General features: G+C 41.1%; 1 protein-coding gene across 1 annotated transcript in view; it reads right to left on the bottom strand.

Annotated features, from left to right (window-relative positions):
* The window catches only part of LOC132873516 (proto-oncogene DBL), a 44,271-nt gene that overhangs the window by 9,418 nt on the left and 8,174 nt on the right, over positions 1-26,679 (bottom strand). Inside the window, exons 8-15 of the mRNA XM_060909173.1 lie at positions 26,438-26,629; positions 26,158-26,322; positions 24,250-24,421; positions 23,836-23,924; positions 23,667-23,746; positions 23,473-23,539; positions 23,040-23,155; positions 22,887-22,956 (exon numbers count right to left, since the gene is read on the bottom strand). Coding sequence (XP_060765156.1) covers positions 22,887-22,956; positions 23,040-23,155; positions 23,473-23,539; positions 23,667-23,746; positions 23,836-23,924; positions 24,250-24,421; positions 26,158-26,322; positions 26,438-26,629 — 951 coding nt within the window. The remainder of the gene's footprint in view (positions 1-22,886; positions 22,957-23,039; positions 23,156-23,472; positions 23,540-23,666; positions 23,747-23,835; positions 23,925-24,249; positions 24,422-26,157; positions 26,323-26,437; positions 26,630-26,679) is intronic.

Genomic DNA, 26,679 nt, shown 5'->3' with positions numbered 1-26,679 from the left:
TGTGTATGTCACGGTGTGTATTAGTGTGTGTACTGTGTATGTCACGGTGTGTATTAGTGTGTGTATACTGTGTATATCACGGTGTGTATTAGTGTGTGTGTACTGTGTATATCACGGTGTGTGTTAGTGTGTGTACTGTGTATATCACGGTGTGTATTAGTGTGTGTGTGTACTGTGTATATCACGGTGTGTATTAGTGTGTGTGTACTGTGTATATCACGGTGTGTATTAGTGTGTGTGTACTGTGTATATCACGGTGTGTGTTAGTGTGTGTACTGTGTATATCACGGTGTGTGTTAGTGTGTGTACTGTGTATGTCACGGTGTGTATTAGTGTGTGTACTGTGTATATCACGGTGTGTATTAGTGTGTGTACTGTGTATGTCACGGTGTGTATTAGTGTGTGTACTGTGTATATCACGGTGTGTATTAGTGTGTGTACTGTGTATATCACGGTGTGTATTAGTGTGTGTACTGTGTATATCACGGTGTGTATTAGTGTGTGTACTGTGTATATCACGGTGTGTGTTAGTGTGTGTACTGTGTATATCACGGTGTGTATTAGTGTGTGTACTGTGTATATCACGGTGTGTATTAGTGTGTGTGTGTGTACTGTGTATATCACGGTGTGTATTAGTGTGTGTACTGTGTATGTCACGGTGTGTATTAGTGTGTGTGTACTGTGTATATCACGGTGTGTATTAGTGTGTGTACTGTGTATATCACGGTGTGTGTTAGTGTGTGTACTGTGTATATCACGGTGTGTATTAGTGTGTGTACTGTGTATATCACGGTGTGTATTAGTGTGTGTGTGTGTACTGTGTATATCACGGTGTGTATTAGTGTGTGTACTGTGTATATCACGGTGTGTATTAGTGTGTGTACTGTGTATATCACGGTGTGTATTAGTGTGTGTACTGTGTATATCACGGTGTGTGTTAGTGTGTGTACTGTGTATATCACGGTGTGTATTAGTGTGTACTGTGTATATCACGGTGTGTATTAGGGTGTGTGTGTACTGTGTATATCACGGTGTGTATTAGTGTGTGTGTGTACTGTGTATATCACGGTGTGTATTAGTGTGTGTACTGTGTATGTCACGGTGTGTATTAGTGTGTGTACTGTGTATGTCACGGTGTGTATTAGTGTGTGTACTGTGTATGTCACGGTGTGTATTAGTGTGTGTATACTGTGTATATCACGGTGTGTATTAGTGTGTGTGTACTGTGTATATCACGGTGTGTGTTAGTGTGTGTACTGTGTATATCACGGTGTGTATTAGTGTGTGTGTGTACTGTGTATATCACGGTGTGTATTAGTGTGTGTGTACTGTGTATATCACGGTGTGTATTAGTGTGTGTGTACTGTGTATATCACGGTGTGTGTTAGTGTGTGTACTGTGTATATCACGGTGTGTGTTAGTGTGTGTACTGTGTATGTCACGGTGTGTATTAGTGTGTGTACTGTGTATATCACGGTGTGTATTAGTGTGTGTACTGTGTATGTCACGGTGTGTATTAGTGTGTGTACTGTGTATATCACGGTGTGTATTAGTGTGTGTACTGTGTATATCACGGTGTGTATTAGTGTGTGTACTGTGTATATCACGGTGTGTATTAGTGTGTGTACTGTGTATATCACGGTGTGTGTTAGTGTGTGTACTGTGTATATCACGGTGTGTATTAGTGTGTGTACTGTGTATGTCACGGTGTGTATTAGTGTGTGTACTGTGTATATCACGGTGTGTATTAGTGTGTGTGTGTGTACTGTGTATATCACGGTGTGTATTAGTGTGTGTACTGTGTATGTCACGGTGTGTATTAGTGTGTGTGTACTGTGTATGTCACGGTGTGTATTAGTGTGTGTACTGTGTATGTCACGGTGTGTATTAGTGTGTATACTGTGTATATCACGGTGTGTATTAGTGTGTGTGTACTGTGTATATCACGGTGTGTATTAGTGTGTGTACTGTGTATATCACGGTGTGTATTAGTGTGTGTGTACTGTGTATGTCACGGTGTGTATTAGTGTGTGTACTGTGTATGTCACGGTGTGTATTAGTGTGTGTACTGTGTATATCACGGTGTGTATTAGTGTGTGTACTGTGTATATCACGGTGTGTATTAGTGTGTGTGTGTGTACTGTGTATATCACGGTGTGTGTTAGTGTGTGTGTGTACTGTGTATATCACGGTGTGTATTAGTGTGTGTGTGTACTGTGTATATCACGGTGTGTATTAGTGTGTGTGTACTGTGTATATCACGGTGTGTATTAGTGTGTGTGTACTGTGTATATCACGGTGTGTATTAGTGTGTGTGTACTGTGTATATCACGGTGTGTGTTAGTGTGTGTACTGTGTATATCACGGTGTGTATTAGTGTGTGTGTACTGTGTATATCACGGTGTGTGTTAGTGTGTGTGTGTACTGTGTATATCACGGTGTGTATTAGTGTGTGTGTGTACTGTGTATATCACGGTGTGTATTAGTGTGTGTGTACTGTGTATATCACGGTGTGTATTAGTGTGTGTGTACTGTGTATATCACGGTGTGTATTAGTGTGTGTGTACTGTGTATATCACGGTGTGTGTTAGTGTGTGTACTGTGTATATCACGGTGTGTATTAGTGTGTGTGTACTGTGTATATCACGGTGTGTATTAGTGTGTGTGTACTGTGTATATCACGGTGTGTGTTAGTGTGTGTACTGTGTATATCACGGTGTGTGTTAGTGTGTGTACTGTGTATATCACGGTGTGTGTTAGTGTGTGTACTGTGTATATCACGGTGTGTATTAGTGTGTGTGTGTACTGTGTATATCACGGTGTGTATTAGTGTGTGTGTACTGTGTATATCACGGTGTGTGTTAGTGTGTGTACTGTGTATATCACGGTGTGTATTAGTGTGTGTACTGTGTATATCACGGTGTGTGTTAGTGTGTGTGTACTGTGTATATCACGGTGTGTATTAGTGTGTGTGTACTGTGTATATCACGGTGTGTGTTAGTGTGTGTACTGTGTATGTCACGGTGTGTGTTAGTGTGTGTACTGTGTATATCACGGTGTGTGTTAGTGTGTGTACTGTGTATATCACGGTGTGTATTAGTGTGTGTGTATTGTGTATATCACGGTGTGTATTAGTGTGTGTATACTGTGTATATCACGGTGTGTATTAGAGTGTGTACTGTGTATATCACGGTGTGTATTAGTGTGTGTGTATTGTGTATATCACGGTGTGTATTAGTGTGTGTACTGTGTATATCACGGTGTGTATTAGTGTGTGTACTGTGTATATCACGGTGTGTATTAGTGTGTGTGTACTGTGTATATCACGGTGTGTATTAGTGTGTGTACTGTGTATGTCACGGTGTGTATTAGTGTGTGTACTGTGTATATCACGGTGTGTATTAGTGTGTGTACTGTGTATATCACGGTGTGTATTAGTGTGTGTGTATTGTGTATATCACGGTGTGTATTAGTGTGTGTACTGTGTACATCACGGTGTGTATTAGTGTGTGTACTGTGTATATCACGGTGTGTATTAGTGTGTGTACTGTGTATATCACGGTGTGTGTTAGTGTGTGTGTGTACTATGTATATCACGGTGTGTATTAGTGTGTGTACTGTGTATGTCACGGTGTGTATTAGTGTGTGTACTGTGTACATCACGGTGTGTATTAGTGTGTGTGTACTGTGTATATCACGGTGTGTGTTAGTGTGTGTACTGTGTATATCACGGTGTGTATTAGTGTGTGTACTGTGTATATCACGGTGTGTATTAGAGTGTGTACTGTGTATATCACGGTGTGTATTAGTGTGTGTGTACTGTGTATATCACGGTGTGTATTAGTGTGTGTGTACTGTGTATATCACGGTGTGTGTTAGTGTGTGTGTACTGTGTATATCACGGTGTGTGTTAGTGTGTATACTGTGTATATCACGGTGTGTATTAGAGTGTGTACTGTGTATATCACGGTGTGTATTAGTGTGTGTGTATTGTGTATATCACGGTGTGTATTAGTGTGTGTACTGTGTACATCACGGTGTGTATTAGTGTGTGTGTACTGTGTATATCACGGTGTGTATTAGTGTGTGTGTACTGTGTATATCACGGTGTGTATTAGTGTGTGTGTACTGTGTATATCACGGTGTGTATTAGTGTGTGTACTGTGTATATCACGGTGTGTATTAGTGTGTGTACTGTGTATATCACGGTGTGTATTAGTGTGTGTACTGTGTAAATCACGGTGTGTATTAGTGTGTGTACTGTGTATGTCACGGTGTGTATTAGTGTGTGTGTACTGTGTATATCACGGTGTGTATTAGTGTGTGTGTACTGTGTATATCACGGTGTGTATTAGTGTGTGTACTGTGTATATCACGGTGTGTATTAGTGTGTGTACTGTGTATGTCACGGTGTGTATTAGTGTGTGTGTACTGTGTATATCACGGTGTGTGTTAGTGTGTGTACTGTGTATATCACGGTGTGTATTAGTGTGTGTGTACTGTGTATATCACGGTGTGTATTAGTGTGTGTGTACTGTGTATATCACGGTGTGTGTTAGTGTGTGTACTGTGTATATCACGGTGTGTATTAGTGTGTGTACTGTGTATGTCACGGTGTGTATTAGTGTGTGTACTGTGTATATCACGGTGTGTATTAGTGTGTGTACTGTGTATGTCACGGTGTGTATTAGTGTGTGTACTGTGTATATCACGGTGTGTATTAGTGTGTGTACTGTGTATATCACGGTGTGTATTAGTGTGTGTACTGTGTATATCACGGTGTGTATTAGTGTGTGTACTGTGTATATCACGGTGTGTATTAGTGTGTGTACTGTGTATATCACGGTGTGTGTTAGTGTGTGTACTGTGTATATCACGGTGTGTATTAGTGTGTGTGTGTGTGTACTGTGTATATCACGGTGTGTATTAGTGTGTGTACTGTGTATGTCACGGTGTGTATTAGTGTGTGTGTACTGTGTATGTCACGGTGTGTATTAGAGTGTGTACTGTGTATATCACGGTGTGTATTAGTGTGTGTATACTGTGTATATCACGGTGTGTATTAGTGTGTGTGTACTGTGTATATCACGGTGTGTGTTAGTGTGTGTGTGTACTGTGTATATCACGGTGTGTGTTAGTGTGTGTGTGTACTGTGTATATCACGGTGTGTATTAGTGTGTGTGTACTGTGTATATCACGGTGTGTATTAGTGTGTGTGTACTGTGTATATCACGGTGTGTATTAGTGTGTGTGTACTGTGTATATCACGGTGTGTGTTAGTGTGTGTACTGTGTATATCACGGTGTGTATTAGTGTGTGTGTACTGTGTATATCACGGTGTGTATTAGTGTGTGTGTACTGTGTATATCACGGTGTGTATTAGTGTGTGTGTACTGTGTATATCACGGTGTGTGTTAGTGTGTGTACTGTGTATATCACGGTGTGTGTTAGTGTGTGTACTGTGTATATCACGGTGTGTGTTAGTGTGTGTACTGTGTATATCACGGTGTGTGTTAGTGTGTGTACTGTGTATATCACGGTGTGTGTTAGTGTGTGTACTGTGTATATCACGGTGTGTGTTAGTGTGTGTACTGTGTATATCACGGTGTGTATTAGTGTGTGTGTGTACTGTGTATATCACGGTGTGTATTAGTGTGTGTGTACTGTGTATATCACGGTGTGTGTTAGTGTGTGTACTGTGTATATCACGGTGTGTATTAGTGTGTGTACTGTGTATATCACGGTGTGTGTTAGTGTGTGTGTACTGTGTATATCACGGTGTGTATTAGTGTGTGTGTACTGTGTATATCACGGTGTGTGTTAGTGTGTGTACTGTGTATGTCACGGTGTGTGTTAGTGTGTGTACTGTGTATATCACGGTGTGTGTTAGTGTGTGTACTGTGTATATCACGGTGTGTATTAGTGTGTGTGTATTGTGTATATCACGGTGTGTATTAGTGTGTGTATACTGTGTATATCACGGTGTGTATTAGAGTGTGTACTGTGTATATCACGGTGTGTATTAGTGTGTGTGTATTGTGTATATCACGGTGTGTATTAGTGTGTGTACTCTGTACATCACGGTGTGTATTAGTGTGTGTACTGTGTATATCACGGTGTGTATTAGTGTGTGTACTGTGTATATCACGGTGTGTATTAGTGTGTGTGTACTGTGTATATCACGGTGTGTATTAGTGTGTGTACTGTGTATGTCACGGTGTGTATTAGTGTGTGTACTGTGTATATCACGGTGTGTATTAGTGTGTGTACTGTGTATATCACGGTGTGTATTAGTGTGTGTGTATTGTGTATATCACGGTGTGTATTAGTGTGTGTACTGTGTACATCACGGTGTGTATTAGTGTGTGTACTGTGTATATCACGGTGTGTATTAGTGTGTGTACTGTGTATATCACGGTGTGTGTTAGTGTGTGTGTGTACTATGTATATCACGGTGTGTATTAGTGTGTGTACTGTGTATGTCACGGTGTGTATTAGTGTGTGTACTGTGTACATCACGGTGTGTATTAGTGTGTGTGTACTGTGTATATCACGGTGTGTGTTAGTGTGTGTACTGTGTATATCACGGTGTGTATTAGTGTGTGTACTGTGTATATCACGGTGTGTATTAGAGTGTGTACTGTGTATATCACGGTGTGTATTAGTGTGTGTGTACTGTGTATATCACGGTGTGTATTAGTGTGTGTGTGTACTGTGTATATCACGGTGTGTGTTAGTGTGTGTGTACTGTGTATATCACGGTGTGTGTTAGTGTGTATACTGTGTATATCACGGTGTGTATTAGAGTGTGTACTGTGTATATCACGGTGTGTATTAGTGTGTGTGTATTGTGTATATCACGGTGTGTATTAGTGTGTGTACTGTGTACATCACGGTGTGTATTAGTGTGTGTGTACTGTGTATATCACGGTGTGTATTAGTGTGTGTGTACTGTGTATATCACGGTGTGTATTAGTGTGTGTGTACTGTGTATATCACGGTGTGTATTAGTGTGTGTACTGTGTATATCACGGTGTGTATTAGTGTGTGTACTGTGTATATCACGGTGTGTATTAGTGTGTGTACTGTGTAAATCACGGTGTGTATTAGTGTGTGTACTGTGTATGTCACGGTGTGTATTAGTGTGTGTGTACTGTGTATATCACGGTGTGTATTAGTGTGTGTGTACTGTGTATATCACGGTGTGTATTAGTGTGTGTACTGTGTATATCACGGTGTGTATTAGTGTGTGTACTGTGTATGTCACGGTGTGTATTAGTGTGTGTGTACTGTGTATATCACGGTGTGTGTTAGTGTGTGTACTGTGTATATCACGGTGTGTATTAGTGTGTGTGTACTGTGTATATCACGGTGTGTATTAGTGTGTGTGTACTGTGTATATCACGGTGTGTGTTAGTGTGTGTACTGTGTATATCACGGTGTGTATTAGTGTGTGTACTGTGTATGTCACGGTGTGTATTAGTGTGTGTACTGTGTATATCACGGTGTGTATTAGTGTGTGTACTGTGTATGTCACGGTGTGTATTAGTGTGTGTACTGTGTATATCACGGTGTGTATTAGTGTGTGTACTGTGTATATCACGGTGTGTATTAGTGTGTGTACTGTGTATATCACGGTGTGTGTTAGTGTGTGTACTGTGTATATCACGGTGTGTATTAGTGTGTGTACTGTGTCTATCACGGTGTGTATTAGTGTGTGTGTGTGTGTACTGTGTATATCACGGTGTGTATTAGTGTGTGTACTGTGTATGTCACGGTGTGTATTAGTGTGTGTGTACTGTGTATGTCACGGTGTGTATTAGTGTGTGTACTGTGTATGTCACGGTGTGTATTAGTGTGTGTATACTGTGTATATCACGGTGTGTATTAGTGTGTGTGTACTGTGTATATCACGGTGTGTGTTAGTGTGTGTGTGTACTGTGTATATCACGGTGTGTGTTAGTGTGTGTGTGTACTGTGTATATCACGGTGTGTATTAGTGTGTGTGTACTGTGTATATCACGGTGTGTATTAGTGTGTGTGTACTGTGTATATCACGGTGTGTATTAGTGTGTGTGTACTGTGTATATCACGGTGTGTGTTAGTGTGTGTACTGTGTATATCACGGTGTGTATTAGTGTGTGTGTACTGTGTATATCACGGTGTGTATTAGTGTGTGTGTACTGTGTATATCACGGTGTGTATTAGTGTGTGTGTACTGTGTATATCACGGTGTGTATTAGTGTGTGTACTGTGTATGTCACGGTGTGTATTAGTGTGTGTACTGTGTATATCACGGTGTGTATTAGTGTGTGTACTGTGTATATCACGGTGTGTATTAGTGTGTGTACTGTGTATATCACGGTGTGTATTAGTGTGTGTACTGTGTATATCACGGTGTGTGTTAGTGTGTGTACTGTGTATATCACGGTGTGTATTAGTGTGTACTGTGTATATCACGGTGTGTATTAGGGTGTGTGTGTACTGTGTATATCACAGTGTGTATTAGTGTGTGTGTGTACTGTGTATATCACGGTGTGTATTAGTGTGTGTACTGTGTATGTCACGGTGTGTATTAGTGTGTGTACTGTGTATGTCACGGTGTGTATTAGTGTGTGTACTGTGTATGTCACGGTGTGTATTAGTGTGTGTATACTGTGTATATCACGGTGTGTATTAGTGTGTGTGTACTGTGTATATCACGGTGTGTGTTAGTGTGTGTACTGTGTATATCACGGTGTGTATTAGTGTGTGTGTGTACTGTGTATATCACGGTGTGTATTAGTGTGTGTGTACTGTGTATATCACGGTGTGTATTAGTGTGTGTGTACTGTGTATATCACGGTGTGTGTTAGTGTGTGTACTGTGTATATCACGGTGTGTATTAGTGTGTGTACTGTGTATGTCACGGTGTGTATTAGTGTGTGTACTGTGTATATCACGGTGTGTATTAGTGTGTGTACTGTGTATGTCACGGTGTGTATTAGTGTGTGTACTGTGTATATCACGGTGTGTATTAGTGTGTGTACTGTGTATATCACGGTGTGTATTAGTGTGTGTACTATGTATATCACGGTGTGTATTAGTGTGTGTACTGTGTATATCACGGTGTGTGTTAGTGTGTGTACTGTGTATATCACGGTGTGTATTAGTGTGTGTACTGTGTATATCACGGTGTGTATTAGTGTGTGTGTGTGTACTGTGTATATCACGGTGTGTATTAGTGTGTGTACTGTGTATGTCACGGTGTGTATTAGTGTGTGTGTACTGTGTATGTCACGGTGTGTATTAGTGTGTGTACTGTGTATGTCACGGTGTGTATTAGTGTGTATACTGTGTATATCACGGTGTGTATTAGTGTGTGTGTACTGTGTATATCACGGTGTGTATTAGTGTGTGTACTGTGTATATCACGGTGTGTATTAGTGTGTGTGTACTGTGTATGTCACGGTGTGTATTAGTGTGTATACTGTGTATATCACGGTGTGTATTAGTGTGTGTGTACTGTGTATATCACGGTGTGTGTTAGTGTGTGTACTGTGTATATCACGGTGTGTGTTAGTGTGTGTACTGTGTATATCACGGTGTGTGTTAGTGTGTGTACTGTGTATATCACGGTGTGTATTAGTGTGTGTGTGTACTGTGTATATCACGGTGTGTATTAGTGTGTGTGTACGGTGTATATCACGGTGTGTGTTAGTGTGTGTACTGTGTATATCACGGTGTGTATTAGTGTGTGTACTGTGTATATCACGGTGTGTGTTAGTGTGTGTGTACTGTGTATATCACGGTGTGTATTAGTGTGTGTGTACTGTGTATATCACGGTGTGTGTTAGTGTGTGTACTGTGTATGTCACGGTGTGTGTTAGTGTGTGTACTGTGTATATCACGGTGTGTGTTAGTGTGTGTACTGTGTATATCACGGTGTGTATTAGTGTGTGTGTATTGTGTATATCACGGTGTGTATTAGTGTGTGTATACTGTGTATATCACGGTGTGTATTAGAGTGTGTACTGTGTATATCACGGTGTGTATTAGTGTGTGTGTATTGTGTATATCACGGTGTGTATTAGTGTGTGTACTGTGTACATCACGGTGTGTATTAGTGTGTGTACTGTGTATATCACGGTGTGTATTAGTGTGTGTACTGTGTATATCACGGTGTGTATTAGTGTGTGTGTACTGTGTATATCACGGTGTGTATTAGTGTGTGTACTGTGTATGTCACGGTGTGTATTAGTGTGTGTACTGTGTATATCACGGTGTGTATTAGTGTGTGTACTGTGTATATCACGGTGTGTATTAGTGTGTGTGTATTGTGTATATCACGGTGTGTATTAGTGTGTGTACTGTGTACATCACGGTGTGTATTAGTGTGTGTACTGTGTATATCACGGTGTGTATTAGTGTGTGTACTGTGTATATCACGGTGTGTGTTAGTGTGTGTGTGTACTGTGTATATCACGGTGTGTATTAGTGTGTGTACTGTGTATGTCACGGTGTGTATTAGTGTGTGTACTGTGTATATCACGGTGTGTGTTAGTGTGTGTACTGTGTATATCACGGTGTGTATTAGTGTGTGTACTGTGTATATCACGGTGTGTATTAGTGTGTGTGTACTGTGTATATCACGGTGTGTATTAGTGTGTGTGTACTGTGTATATCACGGTGTGTGTTAGTGTGTGTACTGTGTATATCACGGTGTGTATTAGTGTGTGTACTGTGTATATCACGGTGTGTGTTAGTGTGTGTGTACTGTGTATATCACGGTGTGTATTAGTGTGTGTGTACTGTGTATGTCACGGTGTGTGTTAGTGTGTGTACTGTGTATGTCACGGTGTGTGTTAGTGTGTGTACTGTGTATATCACGGTGTGTATTAGTGTGTGTGTGTACTGTGTATATCACGGTGTGTATTAGTGTGTGTACTGTGTATGTCACGGTGTGTATTAGTGTGTGTACTGTGTATATCACGGTGTGTATTAGTGTGTGTGTACTGTGTATATCACGGTGTGTGTTAGTGTGTGTACTGTGTATATCACGGTGTGTATTAGTGTGTGTACTGTGTATATCACGGTATGTATTAGAGTGTGTACTGTGTATATCACAGTGTGTATTAGTGTGTGTGTACTGTGTATATCACGGTGTGTATTAGTGTGTGTGTACTGTGTATATCACGGTGTGTATTAGTGTGTGTGTACTGTGTATATCACGGTGTGTGTTAGTGTGTGTACTGTGTATATCACGGTGTGTATTAGTGTGTGTGTACTGTGTATATCACGGTGTGTATTAGTGTGTGTGTGTACTGTGTATATCACGGTGTGTATTAGTGTGTGTGTACTGTGTATATCACGGTGTGTGTTAGTGTGTGTGTACTGTGTATATCACGGTGTGTATTAGTGTGTGTACTGTGTATATCACGGTGTGTATTAGTGTGTGTACTGTGTATATGACGGTGTGTATTAGTGTGTGTGTACTGTGTATATCACGGTGTGTATTAGTGTGTGTGTACTGTGTATATCATGGTGTGTGTTAGTGTGTGTACTGTGTATGTCACGGTGTGTGTTAGTGTGTGTACTGTGTATATCACGGTGTGTATTAGTGTGTGTGTGTACTGTGTATATCACGGTGTGTATTAGTGTGTGTACTGTGTATGTCACGGTGTGTATTAGTGTGTGTACTGTGTATATCACGGTGTGTATTAGTGTGTGTGTACTGTGTATATCACGGTGTGTGTTAGTGTGTGTACTGTGTATATCACGGTGTGTATTAGTGTGTGTACTGTGTATATCACGGTATGTATTAGAGTGTGTACTGTGTATATCACGGTGTGTATTAGTGTGTGTGTACTGTGTATATCACGGTGTGTATTAGTGTGTGTGTACTGTGTATATCACGGTGTGTATTAGTGTGTGTGTACTGTGTATATCACGGTGTGTGTTAGTGTGTGTACTGTGTATATCACGGTGTGTGTTAGTGTGTGTACTGTGTATATCACGGTGTGTATTAGTGTGTGTGTACTGTGTATATCACGGTGTGTATTAGTGTGTGTGTACTGTGTATATCACGGTGTGTATTAGTGTGTGTGTACTGTGTATATCACGGTGTGTGTTAGTGTGTGTGTACTGTGTATATCACGGTGTGTATTAGTGTGTGTACTGTGTATATGACGGTGTGTATTAGTGTGTGTGTACTGTGTATATCACGGTGTGTATTAGTGTGTGTGTACTGTGTATATCACGGTGTGTGTTAGTGTGTGTACTGTGTATATCACGGTGTGTATTAGGGTGTGTACTGTGTATATCACGGTGTGTGTTAGTGTGTGTGTACTGTGTATATCACGGTGTGTATTAGTGTGTGTGTACTGTGTATATCACGGTGTGTGTTAGTGTGTGTACTGTGTATGTCACGGTGTGTGTTAGTGTGTGTACTGTGTATATCACGGTGTGTGTTAGTGTGTGTACTGTGTATATCACGGTGTGTATTAGTGTGTGTGTACTGTGTATATCACGGTGTGTATTAGTGTGTGTGTACTGTGTATATCACGGTGTGTATTAGTGTGTGTGTACTGTGTATATCACGGTGTGTGTTAGTGTGTGTACTGTGTATATCACGGTGTGTATTAGTGTGTGTGTACTGTGTATATCACGGTGTGTATTACTGTGTGTGTACTGTGTATATCACGGTGTGTATTAGTGTGTGTGTGTACTGTGTATATCACGGTGTGTATTAGTGTGTGTACTGTGTATGTCACGGTGTGTATTAGTGTGTGTACTGTGTATATCACGGTGTGTATTAGTGTGTGTGTACTGTGTATATCACGGTGTGTATTAGTGTGTGTGTACTGTGTATATCACGGTGTGTATTAGTGTGTGTACTGTGTATATCACGGTGTGTATTAGTGTGTGTGTGTACTGTGTATATCACGGTGTGTATTAGTGTGTGTACTGTGTATGTCACGGTGTGTATTAGTGTGTGTACTGTGTATATCACGGTGTGTATTAGTGTGTGTGTACTGTGTATATCACGGTGTGTATTAGTGTGTGTGTACTGTGTATATCACGGTGTGTATTAGTGTGTGTGTACTGTGTATATCACGGTGTGTATTAGTGTGTGTACTGTGTATATCACGGTGTGTATTAGTGTGTGTACTGTGTATATCACGGTGTGTGTTAGTGTGTGTACTGTGTATATCACGGTGTGTATTAGTGTGTGTACTGTGTATATCACGGTGTGTGTTAGTGTGTGTGTACTGTGTATGTCACGGTGTGTGTTAGTGTGTGTACTGTGTATATCACGGTGTGTATTAGTGTGTGTGTACTGTGTATGTCACGGTGTGTGTTAGTGTGTGTACTGTGTATATCACGGTGTGTGTTAGTGTGTGTACTGTGTATATCACGGTGTGTATTAGTGTGTGTGTACTGTGTATATCACGGTGTGTATTAGTGTGTGTGTACTGTGTATATCACGGTGTGTATTAGTGTGTGTGTACTGTGTATATCACGGTGTGTGTTAGTGTGTGTACTGTGTATATCACGGTGTGTATTAGTGTGTGTGTACTGTGTATATCACGGTGTGTATTAGTGTGTGTGTACTGTGTATATCACGGTGTGTATTAGTGTGTGTACTGTGTATATCACGGTGTGTATTAGTGTGTGTGTACTGTGTATATCACGGTGTGTATTAGTGTGTGTGTACTGTGTATATCACGGTGTGTATTAGTGTGTGTGTACTGTGTATATCACGGTGTGTATTAGTGTGTGTGTACTGTGTATATCACGGTGTGTGTTAGTGTGTGTGTACTGTGTATATCACGGTGTGTGTTAGTGTGTGTACTGTGTATATCACGGTGTGTATTAGTGTGTGTGTACTGTGTATATCACGGTGTGTATTAGTGTGTGTGTACTGTGTATATCACGGTGTGTGTTAGTGTGTGTACTGTGTATGTCACGGTGTGTATTAGTGTGTGTACTGTGTATATCACGGTGTGTATTAGTGCGTGTGTACTGTGTATATCACGGTGTGTATTAGTGTGTGTGTACTGTGTATATCACGGTGTGTATTAGTGTGTGTGTACTGTGTATATCACGGTGTGTATTAGTGTGTGTGTACTGTGTATATCACGGTGTGTATTAGTGTGTGTGTACTGTGTATATCACGGTGTGTGTTAGTGTGTGTGTACTGTGTATATCACGGTGTGTGTTAGTGTGTGTACTGTGTATATCACGGTGTGTATTAGTGTGTGTGTACTGTGTATATCACGGTGTGTATTAGTGTGTGTGTACTGTGTATATCACGGTGTGTGTTAGTGTGTGTACTGTGTATGTCACGGTGTGTATTAGTGTGTGTACTGTGTATATCACGGTGTGTATTAGTGTGTGTACTGTGTATATCACGGTGTGTATTAGTGCGTGTGTACTGTGTATATCACGGTGTGTATTAGTGCGTGTGTACTGTGTATATCACGGTGTGTATTAGTGTGTGTGTACTGTGTATATCACGGTGTGTGTTAGTGTGTGTGTACTGTGTATATCACGGTGTGTGTTAGTGTGTGTACTGTGTATATCACGGTGTGTATTAGTGTGTGTGTACTGTGTATATCACGGTGTGTATTAGTGTGTGTGTACTGTGTATATCACGGTATGTATTAGTGTGTGTACTGTGTATATCACGGTGTGTATTAGTGTGTGTGTACTGTGTATATCACGGTGTGTATTAGTGTGTGTGTACTGTGTATATCACGGTGTGTATTAGTGTGTGTACTGTGTATATCACGGTGTGTGTTAGTGTGTGTACTGTGTATATCACGGTGTGTGTTAGTGTGTGTACTGTGTATATCACGGTGTGTGTTAGTGTGTGTACTGTGTATATCACGGTGTGTGTTAGTGTGTGTACTGTGTATATCACGGTGTGTATTAGTGTGTGTACTGTGTATATCACGGTGTGTATTAGTGTGTGTGTACTGTGTATATCACGGTGTGTATTAGTGTGTGTGTACTGTGTATATCACGGTGTGTATTAGTGTGTGTGTACTGTGTATATCACGGTGTGTGTTAGTGTGTGTGTACTGTGTATATCACGGTGTGTGTTAGTGTGTGTACTGTGTATATCACGGTGTGTATTAGTGTGTGTGTACTGTGTATATCACGGTGTGTATTAGTGTGTGTGTACTGTGTATATCACGGTGTGTATTAGTGTGTGTACTGTGTATATCACGGTGTGTATTAGTGTGTGTACTGTGTATATCACGGTGTGTGTTAGTGTGTGTACTGTGTATATCACAGTGTGTATTAGTGTGTGTGTACTGTGTATATCACGGTGTGTATTAGTGTGTGTGTACTGTGTATATCACGGTGTGTGTTAGTGTGTGTACTGTGTATGTCACGGTGTGTATTAGTGTGTGTACTGTGTATGTCACGGTGTGTATTAGTGTGTGTGTACTGTGTATATCACGGTGTGTGTTAGTGTGTGTACTGTGTATGTCACGGTGTGTATTAGTGTGTGTGTACTGTGTATATCACGGTGTGTGTTAGTGTGTGTACTGTGTATATCACGGTGTGTATTAGTGTGTGTGTACTGTGTATATCACGGTGTGTATTAGTGTGTGTACTGTGTATATCACGGTGTGTATTAGTGTGTGTACTGTGTATATCACGGTGTGTATTAGTGCGTGTGTACTGTGTATATCACGGTGTGTGTTAGTGTGTGTACTGTGTATATCACGGTGTGTATTAGTGTGTGTACTGTGTATATCACGGTGTGTATTAGTGTGTGTACTGTGTATATCACGGTGTGTGTTAGTGTGTGTACTGTGTATATCACGGTGTGTGTTAGTGTGTGTACTGTGTATATCACGGTGTGTGTTAGTGTGTGTACTGTGTATATCACGGTGTGTATTAGTGTGTGTACTGTGTATATCACGGTGTGTATTAGTGTGTGTACTGTGTATATCACGGTGTGTATTAGTGTGTGTACTGTGTATATCACGGTGTGTGTTAGTGTGTGTACTGTGTATATCACGGTGTGTGTTAGTGTGTGTACTGTGTATATCACGGTGTGTGTTAGTGTGTGTACTGTGTATATCACGGTGTGTATTAGTGTGTGTACTGTGTATATCACGGTGTGTATTAGTGTGTGTGTACTGTGTATATCACGGTGTGTATTAGTGTGTGTGTACTGTGTATATCACGGTGTGTATTAGTGTGTGTGTACTGTGTATATCACGGTGTGTATTAGTGTGTGTACTGTGTATATCACGGTGTGTATTAGTGTGTGTACTGTGTATATCACGGTGTGTGTTAGTGTGTGTACTGTGTATATCACGGTGTGTATTAGTGTGTGTGTACTGTGTATATCACGGTGTGTATTAGTGTGTGTGTACTGTGTATATCACGGTGTGTGTTAGTGTGTGTACTGTGTATGTCACGGTGTGTATTAGTGTGTGTACTGTGTATATCACGGTGTGTATTAGTGTGTGTGTACTGTGTATATCACGGTGTGTGTTAGTGTGTGTACTGTGTATATCACGGTGTGTATTAGTGTGTGTGTACTGTGTATATCACGGTGTGTATTAGTGTCTGTGTACTGTGTATATCACGGTGTGTATTAGTGTGTGTACTGTGTATATCACGGTGTGTATTAGTGTGTGTACTGTGTATATCACGGTGTGTATTAGTGTGTGTACTGTGTATATCACGGTGTGTGTTAGTGTGTGTACTGTGTATATCACGGTGTGTGTTAGTGTGTGTACTGTGTATATCACGGTGTGTATTAGTGTGTGTACTGTGTATATCACGGTGTGTATTAGTGTGTGTACTGTGTATATCACGGTGTGTATTAGTGTGTGTACTGTGTATATCACGGTGTGTATTAGTGCGTGTGTACTGTGTATATCACGGTGTGTGTTAGTGTGTGTACTGTGTATATCACGGTGTGTATTAGTGTGTGTACTGTGTATGTCACGGTGTGTATTAGTGTGTGTACTGTGTATATCACGGTGTGTGTTAGTGTGTGTACTGTGTATATCACGGTGTGTGTTAGTGTGTGTACTGTGTATATCACGGTGTGTGTTAGTGTGTGTGTACTGTGTATATCACGGTGTGTGTTAGTGTGTGTACTGTGTATATCACGGTGTGTATTAGTGTGTGTGTACTGTGTATATCACGGTGTGTATTAGTGTGTGTGTACTGTGTATATCACGGTGTGTATTAGTGTGTGTGTACTGTGTATATCACGGTGTGTATTAGTGTGTGTACTGTGTATATCACGGTGTGTATTAGTGTGTGTACTGTGTATATCACGGTGTGTATTAGTGTGTGTACTGTGTATATCACGGTGTGTGTTAGTGTGTGTACTGTGTATATCACGGTGTGTGTTAGTGTGTGTACTGTGTATATCACGGTGTGTATTAGTGTGTGTACTGTGTATATCACGGTGTGTATTAGTGTGTGTGTACTGTGTATATCACGGTGTGTATTAGTGTGTGTGTACTGTGTATATCACGGTGTGTGTTAGTGTGTGTACTGTGTATATCACGGTGTGTATTAGTGTGTGTGTACTGTGTATATCACGGTGTGTGTTAGTGTGTGTACTGTGTATGTCACGGTGTGTATTAGTGTGTGTACTGTGTATATCACGGTGTGTATTAGTGTGTGTGTACTGTGTATATCACGGTGTGTGTGTTAGTGTGTGTACTGTGTATATCACGGTGTGTATTAGTGTGTGTGTACTGTGTATATCACGGTGTGTATTAGTGTCTGTGTACTGTGTATATCACGGTGTGTATTAGTGTGTGTACTGTGTATATCACGGTGTGTATTAGTGTGTGTACTGTGTATATCACGGTGTGTATTAGTGTGTGTACTGTGTATATCACGGTGTGTGTTAGTGTGTGTACTGTGTATATCACGGTGTGTGTTAGTGTGTGTACTGTGTATATCACGGTGTGTATTAGTGTGTGTACTGTGTATATCACGGTGTGTATTAGTGTGTGTACTGTGTATATCACGGTGTGTATTAGTGTGTGTACTGTGTATATCACGGTGTGTATTAGTGCGTGTGTACTGTGTATATCACGGTGTGTGTTAGTGTGTGTACTGTGTATATCACGGTGTGTATTAGTGTGTGTACTGTGTATGTCACGGTGTGTATTAGTGTGTGTACTGTGTATATCACGGTGTGTATTAGTGTGTGTGTACTGTGTATATCACGGTGTGTGTTAGTGTGTGTACTGTGTATATCACGGTGTGTATTAGTGTGTGTGTACTGTGTATATCACGGTGTGTATTAGTGTGTGTGTACTGTGTATATCACGGTGTGTATTAGTGTGTGTACTGTGTATATCACGGTGTGTATTAGTGTGTGTACTGTGTATATCACGGTGTGTATTAGTGTGTGTACTGTGTATATCACGGTGTGTATTAGTGCGTGTGTACTGTGTATATCACGGTGTGTGTTAGTGTGTGTACTGTGTATATCACGGTGTGTATTAGTGTGTGTACTGTGTATGTCACGGTGTGTAATTAGTGTGTGTACTGTGTATATCACGGTGTGTATTAGTGTGTGTGTACTGTGTATATCACGGTGTGTGTTAGTGTGTGTACTGTGTATATCACGGTGTGTATTAGTGTGTGTGTACTGTGTATATCACGGTGTGTATTAGTGTGTGTGTACTGTGTATATCACGGTGTGTATTAGTGTGTGTACTGTGTATATCACGGTGTGTATTAGTGTGTGTACTGTGTATATCACGGTGTGTATTAGTGTGTGTACTGTGTATATCACGGTGTGTGTTAGTGTGTGTACTGTGTATATCACGGTGTGTGTTAGTGTGTGTACTGTGTATATCACGGTGTGTATTAGTGTGTGTACTGTGTATATCACGGTGTGTATTAGTGTGTGTGTACTGTGTATATCACGGTGTGTATTAGTGTGTGTGTACTGTGTATATCACGGTGTGTGTTAGTGTGTGTACTGTGTATATCACGGTGTGTATTAGTGTGTGTACTGTGTATATCACGGTGTGTATTAGTGTGTGTGTACTGTGTATATCACGGTGTGTGTTAGTGTGTGTGTACTGTGTATATCACGGTGTGTGTTAGTGTGTGTACTGTGTATATCACGGTGTGTATTAGTGTGTGTACTGTGTATATCACGGTGTGTATTAGTGTGTGTACTGTGTATATCACGGTGTGTATTAGTGTGTGTACTGTGTATATCACGGTGTGTATTAGTGTGTGTACTGTGTATATCACGGTGTGTGTTAGTGTGTGTACTGTGTATATCACGGTGTGTATTAGTGTGTGTACTGTGTATATCACGGTGTGTATTAGTGTGTGTGTACTGTGTATATCACGGTGTGTATTAGTGTGTGTACTGTGTATATCACGGTGTGTGTTAGTGTGTGTACTGTGTATATCACGGTGTGTGTTAGTGTGTGTACTGTGTATATCACGGTGTGTGTTAGTGTGTGTACTGTGTATATCACGGTGTGTATTAGTGTGTGTGTACTGTGTATATCACGGTGTGTATTAGTGTGTGTACTGTGTATATCACCGGTGTGTATTAGTGTGTGTACTGTGTATGTCACGGTGTGTATTAGTGTGTGTACTGTGTATGTCACGGTGTGTATTAGTGTGTGTACTGTGTATGTCACGGTGTGTATTAGTGTGTGTACTGTGTATATCACGGTGTGTATTAGTGTGTGTGTACTGTGTATATCACGGTGTGTATTAGTGTGTGTGTACTGTGTATATCACGGTGTGTATTTGTGTGTGTACTGTGTATATCACGGTGTGTGTTAGTGTGTGTACTGTGTATATCACGGTGTGTATTAGTGTGTGTGTACTGTGTATATCACGGTGTGTATTAGTGTGTGTACTGTGTATATCACGGTGTGTATTAGTGTGTGTACTGTGTATGTCACGGTGTGTATTAGTGTGTGTACTGTGTATGTCACGGTGTGTATTAGTGTGTGTACTGTGTATATCACGGTGTGTATTAGTGTGTGTGTACTGTGTATATCACGGTGTGTATTAGTGTGTGTGTACTGTGTATATCACGGTGTGTATTTGTGTGTGTACTGTGTATATCACGGTGTGTGTTAGTGTGTGTACTGTGTATATCACGGTGTGTATTTGTGTGTGTACTGTGTATATCACGGTGTGTGTTAGTGTGTGTACTGTGTATATCACGGTGTGTGTTAGTGTGTGTACTGTGTATGTCACGGTGTGTATTAGTGTGTGTACTGTGTATATCACGGTGTGTATTAGTGTGTGTGTACTGTGTATATCACGGTCTGTGTTAGTGTGTGTACTGTGTATATCACGGTGTGTATTAGTGTGTGTGTACTGTGTATATCACGGTGTGTATTAGTGTGTGTGTACTGTGTATATCACGGTGTGTATTAGTGTGTGTACTGTGTATATCACGGTGTGTATTAGTGTGTGTACTGTGTATATCACGGTGTGTATTAGTGTGTGTACTGTGTATATCACGGTGTGTGTTAGTGTGTGTACTGTGTATATCACGGTGTGTGTTAGTGTGTGTACTGTGTATATCACGGTGTGTATTAGTGTGTGTACTGTGAATATCACGGTGTGTATTAGTGTGTGTACTGTGTATATCACGGTGTGTATTAGTGTGTGTACTGTGTATATCACGGTGTGTATTAGTGCGTGTGTACTGTGTATATCACGGTGTGTGTTAGTGTGTGTACTGTGTATGTCACGGTGTGTATTAGTGTGTGTACTGTGTATATCACGGTGTGTATTAGTGTGTGTGTACTGTGTATATCACGGTCTGTGTTAGTGTGTGTACTGTGTATATCACGGTGTGTATTAGTGTGTGTGTACTGTGTATATCACGGTGTGTATTAGTGTGTGTGTACTGTGTATATCACGGTGTGTATTAGTGTGTGTACTGTGTATATCACGGTGTGTATTAGTGTGTGTACTGTGTATATCACGGTGTGTATTAGTGTGTGTACTGTGTATATCACGGTGTGTGTTAGTGTGTGTACTGTGTATATCACGGTGTGTGTTAGTGTGTGTACTGTGTATATCACGGTGTGTATTAGTGTGTGTACTGTGAATATCACGGTGTGTATTAGTGTGTGTACTGTGTATATCACGGTGTGTATTAGTGTGTGTACTGTGTATATCACGGTGTGTATTAGTGCGTGTGTACTGTGTATATCACGGTGTGTGTTAGTGTGTGTACTGTGTATATCACGGTGTGTATTAGTGTGTGTACTGTGTATGTCACGGTGTGTATTAGTGTGTGTACTGTGTATGTCACGGTGTGTATGTGTGTACTGTGTATATCACGGTGTGTGTTAGTGTGTGTACTGTGTATATCACGGTGTGTATTAGTGTGTGTGTACTGTGTATATCACGGTGTGTATTAGTGTGTGTGTACTGTGTATATCACGGTGTGTATTAGTGTGTGTACTGTGTATATCACGGTGTGTATTAGTGTGTGTACTGTGTATATCACGGTGTGTATTAGTGTGTGTACTGTGTATATCACGGTGTGTGTTAGTGTGTGTACTGTGTATATCACGGTGTGTATTAGTGTGTGTACTGTGTATATCACGGTGTGTATTAGTGTGTGTGTACTGTGTATATCACGGTGTGTATTAGTGTGTGTGTACTGTGTATATCACGGTGTGTGTTAGTGTGTGTACTGTGTATATCACGGTGTGTATTAGTGTGTGTACTGTGTATATCACGGTGTGTATTAGTGTGTGTACTGTGTATATCACGGTGTGTATTAGTGTGTGTACTGTGTATATCACGGTGTGTATTAGTGTGTGTACTGTGTATATCACGGTGTGTGTTAGTGTGTGTACTGTGTATATCACGGTGTGTATTAGTGTGTGTACTGTGTATATCACGGTGTGTATTAGTGTGTGTGTACTGTGTATATCACGGTGTGTATTAGTGTGTGTACTGTGTATATCACGGTGTGTGTTAGTGTGTGTACTGTGTATATCACGGTGTGTGTTAGTGTGTGTACTGTGTATATCACGGTGTGTGTTAGTGTGTGTACTGTGTATATCACGGTGTGTATTAGTGTGTGTGTACTGTGTATATCACGGTGTGTATTAGTGTGTGTACTGTGTATATCACGGTGTGTATTAGTGTGTGTACTGTGTATATCACGGTGTGTGTTAGTGTGTGTACTGTGTATATCACGGTGTGTGTTAGTGTGTGTACTGTGTATATCACGGTGTGTGTTAGTGTGTGTACTGTGTATATCACGGTGTGTGTTAGTGTGTGTACTGTGTATATCACGGTGTGTGTTAGTGTGTGTACTGTGTATATCACGGTGTGTATTAGTGTGTGTGTACTGTGTATATCACGGTGTGTATTAGTGTGTGTACTGTGTATATCACCGTGTGTATTAGTGTGTGTACTGTGTATGTCACGGTGTGTATTAGTGTGTGTACTGTGTATGTCACGGTGTGTATTAGTGTGTGTACTGTGTATGTCACGGTGTGTATTAGTGTGTGTACTGTGTATGTCACGGTGTGTATTAGTGTGTGTACTGTGTATATCACCGTGTGTATTAGTGTGTGTACTGTGTATATCACGGTGTGTATTAGTGTGTGTACTGTGTATGTCACGGTGTGTATTAGTGTGTGTACTGTGTATATCACGGTGTGTATTAGTGTGTGTACTGTGTATGTCACGGTGTGTATTAGTGTGTGTGTACTGTGTATATCACGGTGTGTATTAGTGTGTGTACTGTGTATATCATGGTGTGTATTAGTGTGTGTACTGTGTATATCACGGTGTGTATTAGTGTGTGTACTGTGTATATCACGGTGTGTATTAGTGTGTGTACTGTGTATATCACGGTGTGTATTAGTGTGTTTCCTGCTCACTCTCTCTAGAAACCTTGCTCCCACTCTCTCCGGAGTCTCCTTGCAGCTCTCCAGATCCTGAACAAATATTCTAACACACACAGTCATGAGGCCATTTTAAGTTATGTTTAGAATCCAGCCCATGGAGACAGTGGTGCGTGTGTGTGTTTATACCTGCTGTGAAATTTGTAAATTTCTGGCAGATTTCCAAATAAAACCTCCTTCTTGTCTTTCAGCTCTGATGGCAGGATGTGAGACAAAGTGGGGTTATCCATCTCAGCTCTGTAACCCTAACACACACACACACACACTCGTCTGACTATCCTTCTGAGGACTCCTGATTGGCATACTTGTTAATGCAGTTCATTAATGCTGTACCTGCACTGAAACCTAACCTCAGTCATGAAAGGGGAACTTTTTTGGCTTTTTAAAAGTTTTTGTTAAACAACAACCCTGTGGGGACCATCGAAATGTCCCCACACAGTCAAGATAATCAGATTTTACTCTCCTTGTGGTGACATTTGGACCTCAGTAATATTTAAAAAATGCACACACAGACACACATTAGCTGTACACACCCAGTGTGTGTTATTATTGTGTTTCTCACCAGTAGAACACTGAGCAGCTCCTCCACATAAAGCTTCTCTGTGTCAATCAGCTCCTTCATCACATGACTGCAGCACGCATGCACACACACACACGTGTGATATACAGTGATACAAACGAGACAAAGTGAGACAAGTGACATCCTCTGTGTGTGTGTGTGTGTGTGTGTGTGTGTGTGTGTGTGTGTGTTCAGACCATCGATGCTGTTCAGGGTTCTCTGCTCCCTCTGCTTCTTGACACACACCACCATGATTCTCCTCATGCTTCACCTCAATCTGTGCGCGCGCGCACACACACACACACACACAGAGTTATGCCCAAACTGACACACATGTGGATGACTGACAGAATTCCACAGTCTCACCTTCTTGGTGCAGTTGTTCTTGCGTGCAGTTCTTTTTCCCGGGAGAGAGAGATCAAAGGAGAACTTCAGACTGGAGTTTACATCAAAACCTGAGGACAGAGAGGAGTGTGACACTGAGACATTCACAACACTGCAGTACTGAAACACCCCAGTACGCAACTAGAAGTTCTGAATCATCTTGTGGTGTAACAGGAAAAAGATTTTTTAAACAGAGGAAACAGATGCAGGTTTACGGGTTAATATTACTGTAATGATGATGGAACAATGCTGTAATACTCTAGTGACACTGTAATAATGCTGTAATAATGCTGTAAAACTCTGAAAGTAAACCAGTGTAATATTGGAACTCTATTTGTGATGAAGATGATGATGATGATGATGGTGCTGATGGTGAAGGTGGTAATGATGGCGTACTGTGTTTGGGGGAGAACAGCGGGGATTTGAGGCTGGTCGGGCTCTCAGGTCTCGGGGAGACAGGCTGGATGGGTCTCACCTGAACACAGGTGAGTTTACGCAAACATGCCTGTCTGTTCTCCAGCATCACTTGCACTGAGGAGAACTTCTCCATCACTGCTGTCACCTGAGCCTGACAACCACACACACACACACACACACACACACATGCATATTACTACAACCCCAATTCCAAAAAAGTTGGGACAAAGTACAAATTGTAAATAAAAACGGAATGCAATAATTTACAAATCTCAAAAACTGATATTGTATTCACAATAGAACATAAACAACATATCAAATGTTGAAAGTGAGACATTTTGAAATTTCATGCCAAATATTGGCTCATTTTAAATTTCATGACAGCAACACATCTCAAAAAAGTTGGGACAGGGGCAATAAGAGGCTGGAAAAGTTAAAGGTACAAAAAAGGAACAGCTGGAGGACCAAATTGCAACTCATTAGGTCAATTGGCAATAGGTCATTAACATGACTGGGTATAAAAAGAGCATCTTGGAGTGGCAGCGGCTCTCAGAAGTAAAGATGGGAAGAGGATCACCAATCCCCCTAATTCTGCGCCGACAAATAGTGGAGCAATATCAGAAAGGAGTTCGACAGTGTAAAATTGCAAAGAGTTTGAACATATCATCATCTACAGTGCATAATATCATCAAAAGATTCAGAGAATCTGGAAGAATCTCTGTGTGTAAGGGTCAAGGCCGGAAAACCATACTGGGTGCCCGTGATCTTCGGGCCCTTAGACGGCACTGCATCACATACAGGCATGCTTCTGTATTGGAAATCACAAAATGGGCTCAGGAATATTTCCAGAGAACGTTATCTGTGAACACAATTCACCGTGCCATCCGCCGTTGCCAGCTAAAACTCTATAGTTCAAAGAAGAAGCCGTATCTAAACATGATCCGGAAGCGCAGACGTCTTCTCTGGGCCAAGGCTCATTTAAAATGGACTGTGGCAAAGTGGAAAACTGTTCTGTGGTCAGACGAATCAAAATTTGAAGTTCTTTATGGAAATCAGGGACGCCGTGTCATTCGGACTAAAGAGGAGAAGGACGACCCGAGTTGTTATCAGCGCTCAGTTCAGAAGCCTGCATCTCTGATGGTATGGGGTAGCATTAGTGCGTGTGGCATGGGCAGCTTACACATCTGGAAAGACACCATCAATGCTGAAAGGTATATCCAGGTTCTAGAGCAACATATGCTCCCATCCAGACGACGTCTCTTTCAGGGAAGACCTTGCATTTTCCAACATGACAATGCCAAACCACATACTGCATCAATTACAGCATCATGGCTGCGTAGAAGAAGGGTCCGGGTACTGAACTGGCCAGCCTGCAGTCCAGATCTTTCACCCATAGAAAACATTTGGCGCATCATAAAACGGAAGATACGACAAAAAAGACCTAAGACAGTTGAGCAACTAGAATCCTACATTAGACAAGAATGGGTTAACATTCCTCTCCCTAAACTTGAGCAACTTGTCTCCTCAGTCCCCAGACGTTTACAGACTGTTGTAAAGAGAAAAGGGGATGTCTCACAGTGGGAAACATGGCCTTGTCCAAACTTTTTTGAGATGTGTTATTGTCATGAAATTTAAAATCACCTAATTTTTCTCTTTAAATGATACATTTTCTCAGTTTAAACATTTGATATGTCATCTATGTTCTATTCTGAATAAAATATGGAATTTTGAAACTTCCACATCATTGCATTCCGTTTTTATTTACAATTTGTACTTTGTCCCAACTTTTTTGGAATCGGGGTTGTATATGTGTTCATGTATGTTTACTGACATTTGACATCAGTCATGTAGGTAAGTGTGTGTGTGTGTGTGTGTGTGTGTGTGTACCTGTATCTCAGGTATGTGTGTGTCAGTAGTGTAGCTGAGTGTTGGTTTGGACTCCAGGAGTCCCTCAATGTCAATCAGAGCTTCCTGAGCTCCTTCTTTAGACTGGAATTTATCCACCATCTGACCAGCCAACAGATACACACTCTCATCACACCAACGTACCACCTACACACACACACAATGAACACAGTGACTCAGATGGTTTCCTTAGTTGTGCTGTTATTAATATTTGCTATTAATTACACTATTAATATATATGTGTGTGTGTGTGGGTGCATACCTCCTCAAGGTGCAGCTGCAGTGTGTGTGTGTGTGTGAGTGAGGTGTGTTTGTTGCGCAGGGCAGTTGTCAGAGTGTCACACTGATAGCGCAGCTCATTACAGCGCTGGACGATGAGAGCCAGAGCGTAGTGATGACTTGCGGCTAACTGATGACCGTGAAGGATGATGATCTGAGCACGACCCATCTCCTCCTGCACACACACACACACACACACACACAGAGAGAAGAGTCAGACTGAAT

This window comes from Neoarius graeffei, chromosome 25, assembly GCF_027579695.1.
Source record: "Neoarius graeffei isolate fNeoGra1 chromosome 25, fNeoGra1.pri, whole genome shotgun sequence".
Lineage (NCBI taxonomy): Eukaryota > Metazoa > Chordata > Actinopteri > Siluriformes > Ariidae > Neoarius > Neoarius graeffei.
This window is presented reverse-complemented; position numbering and strand designations above follow the sequence as displayed.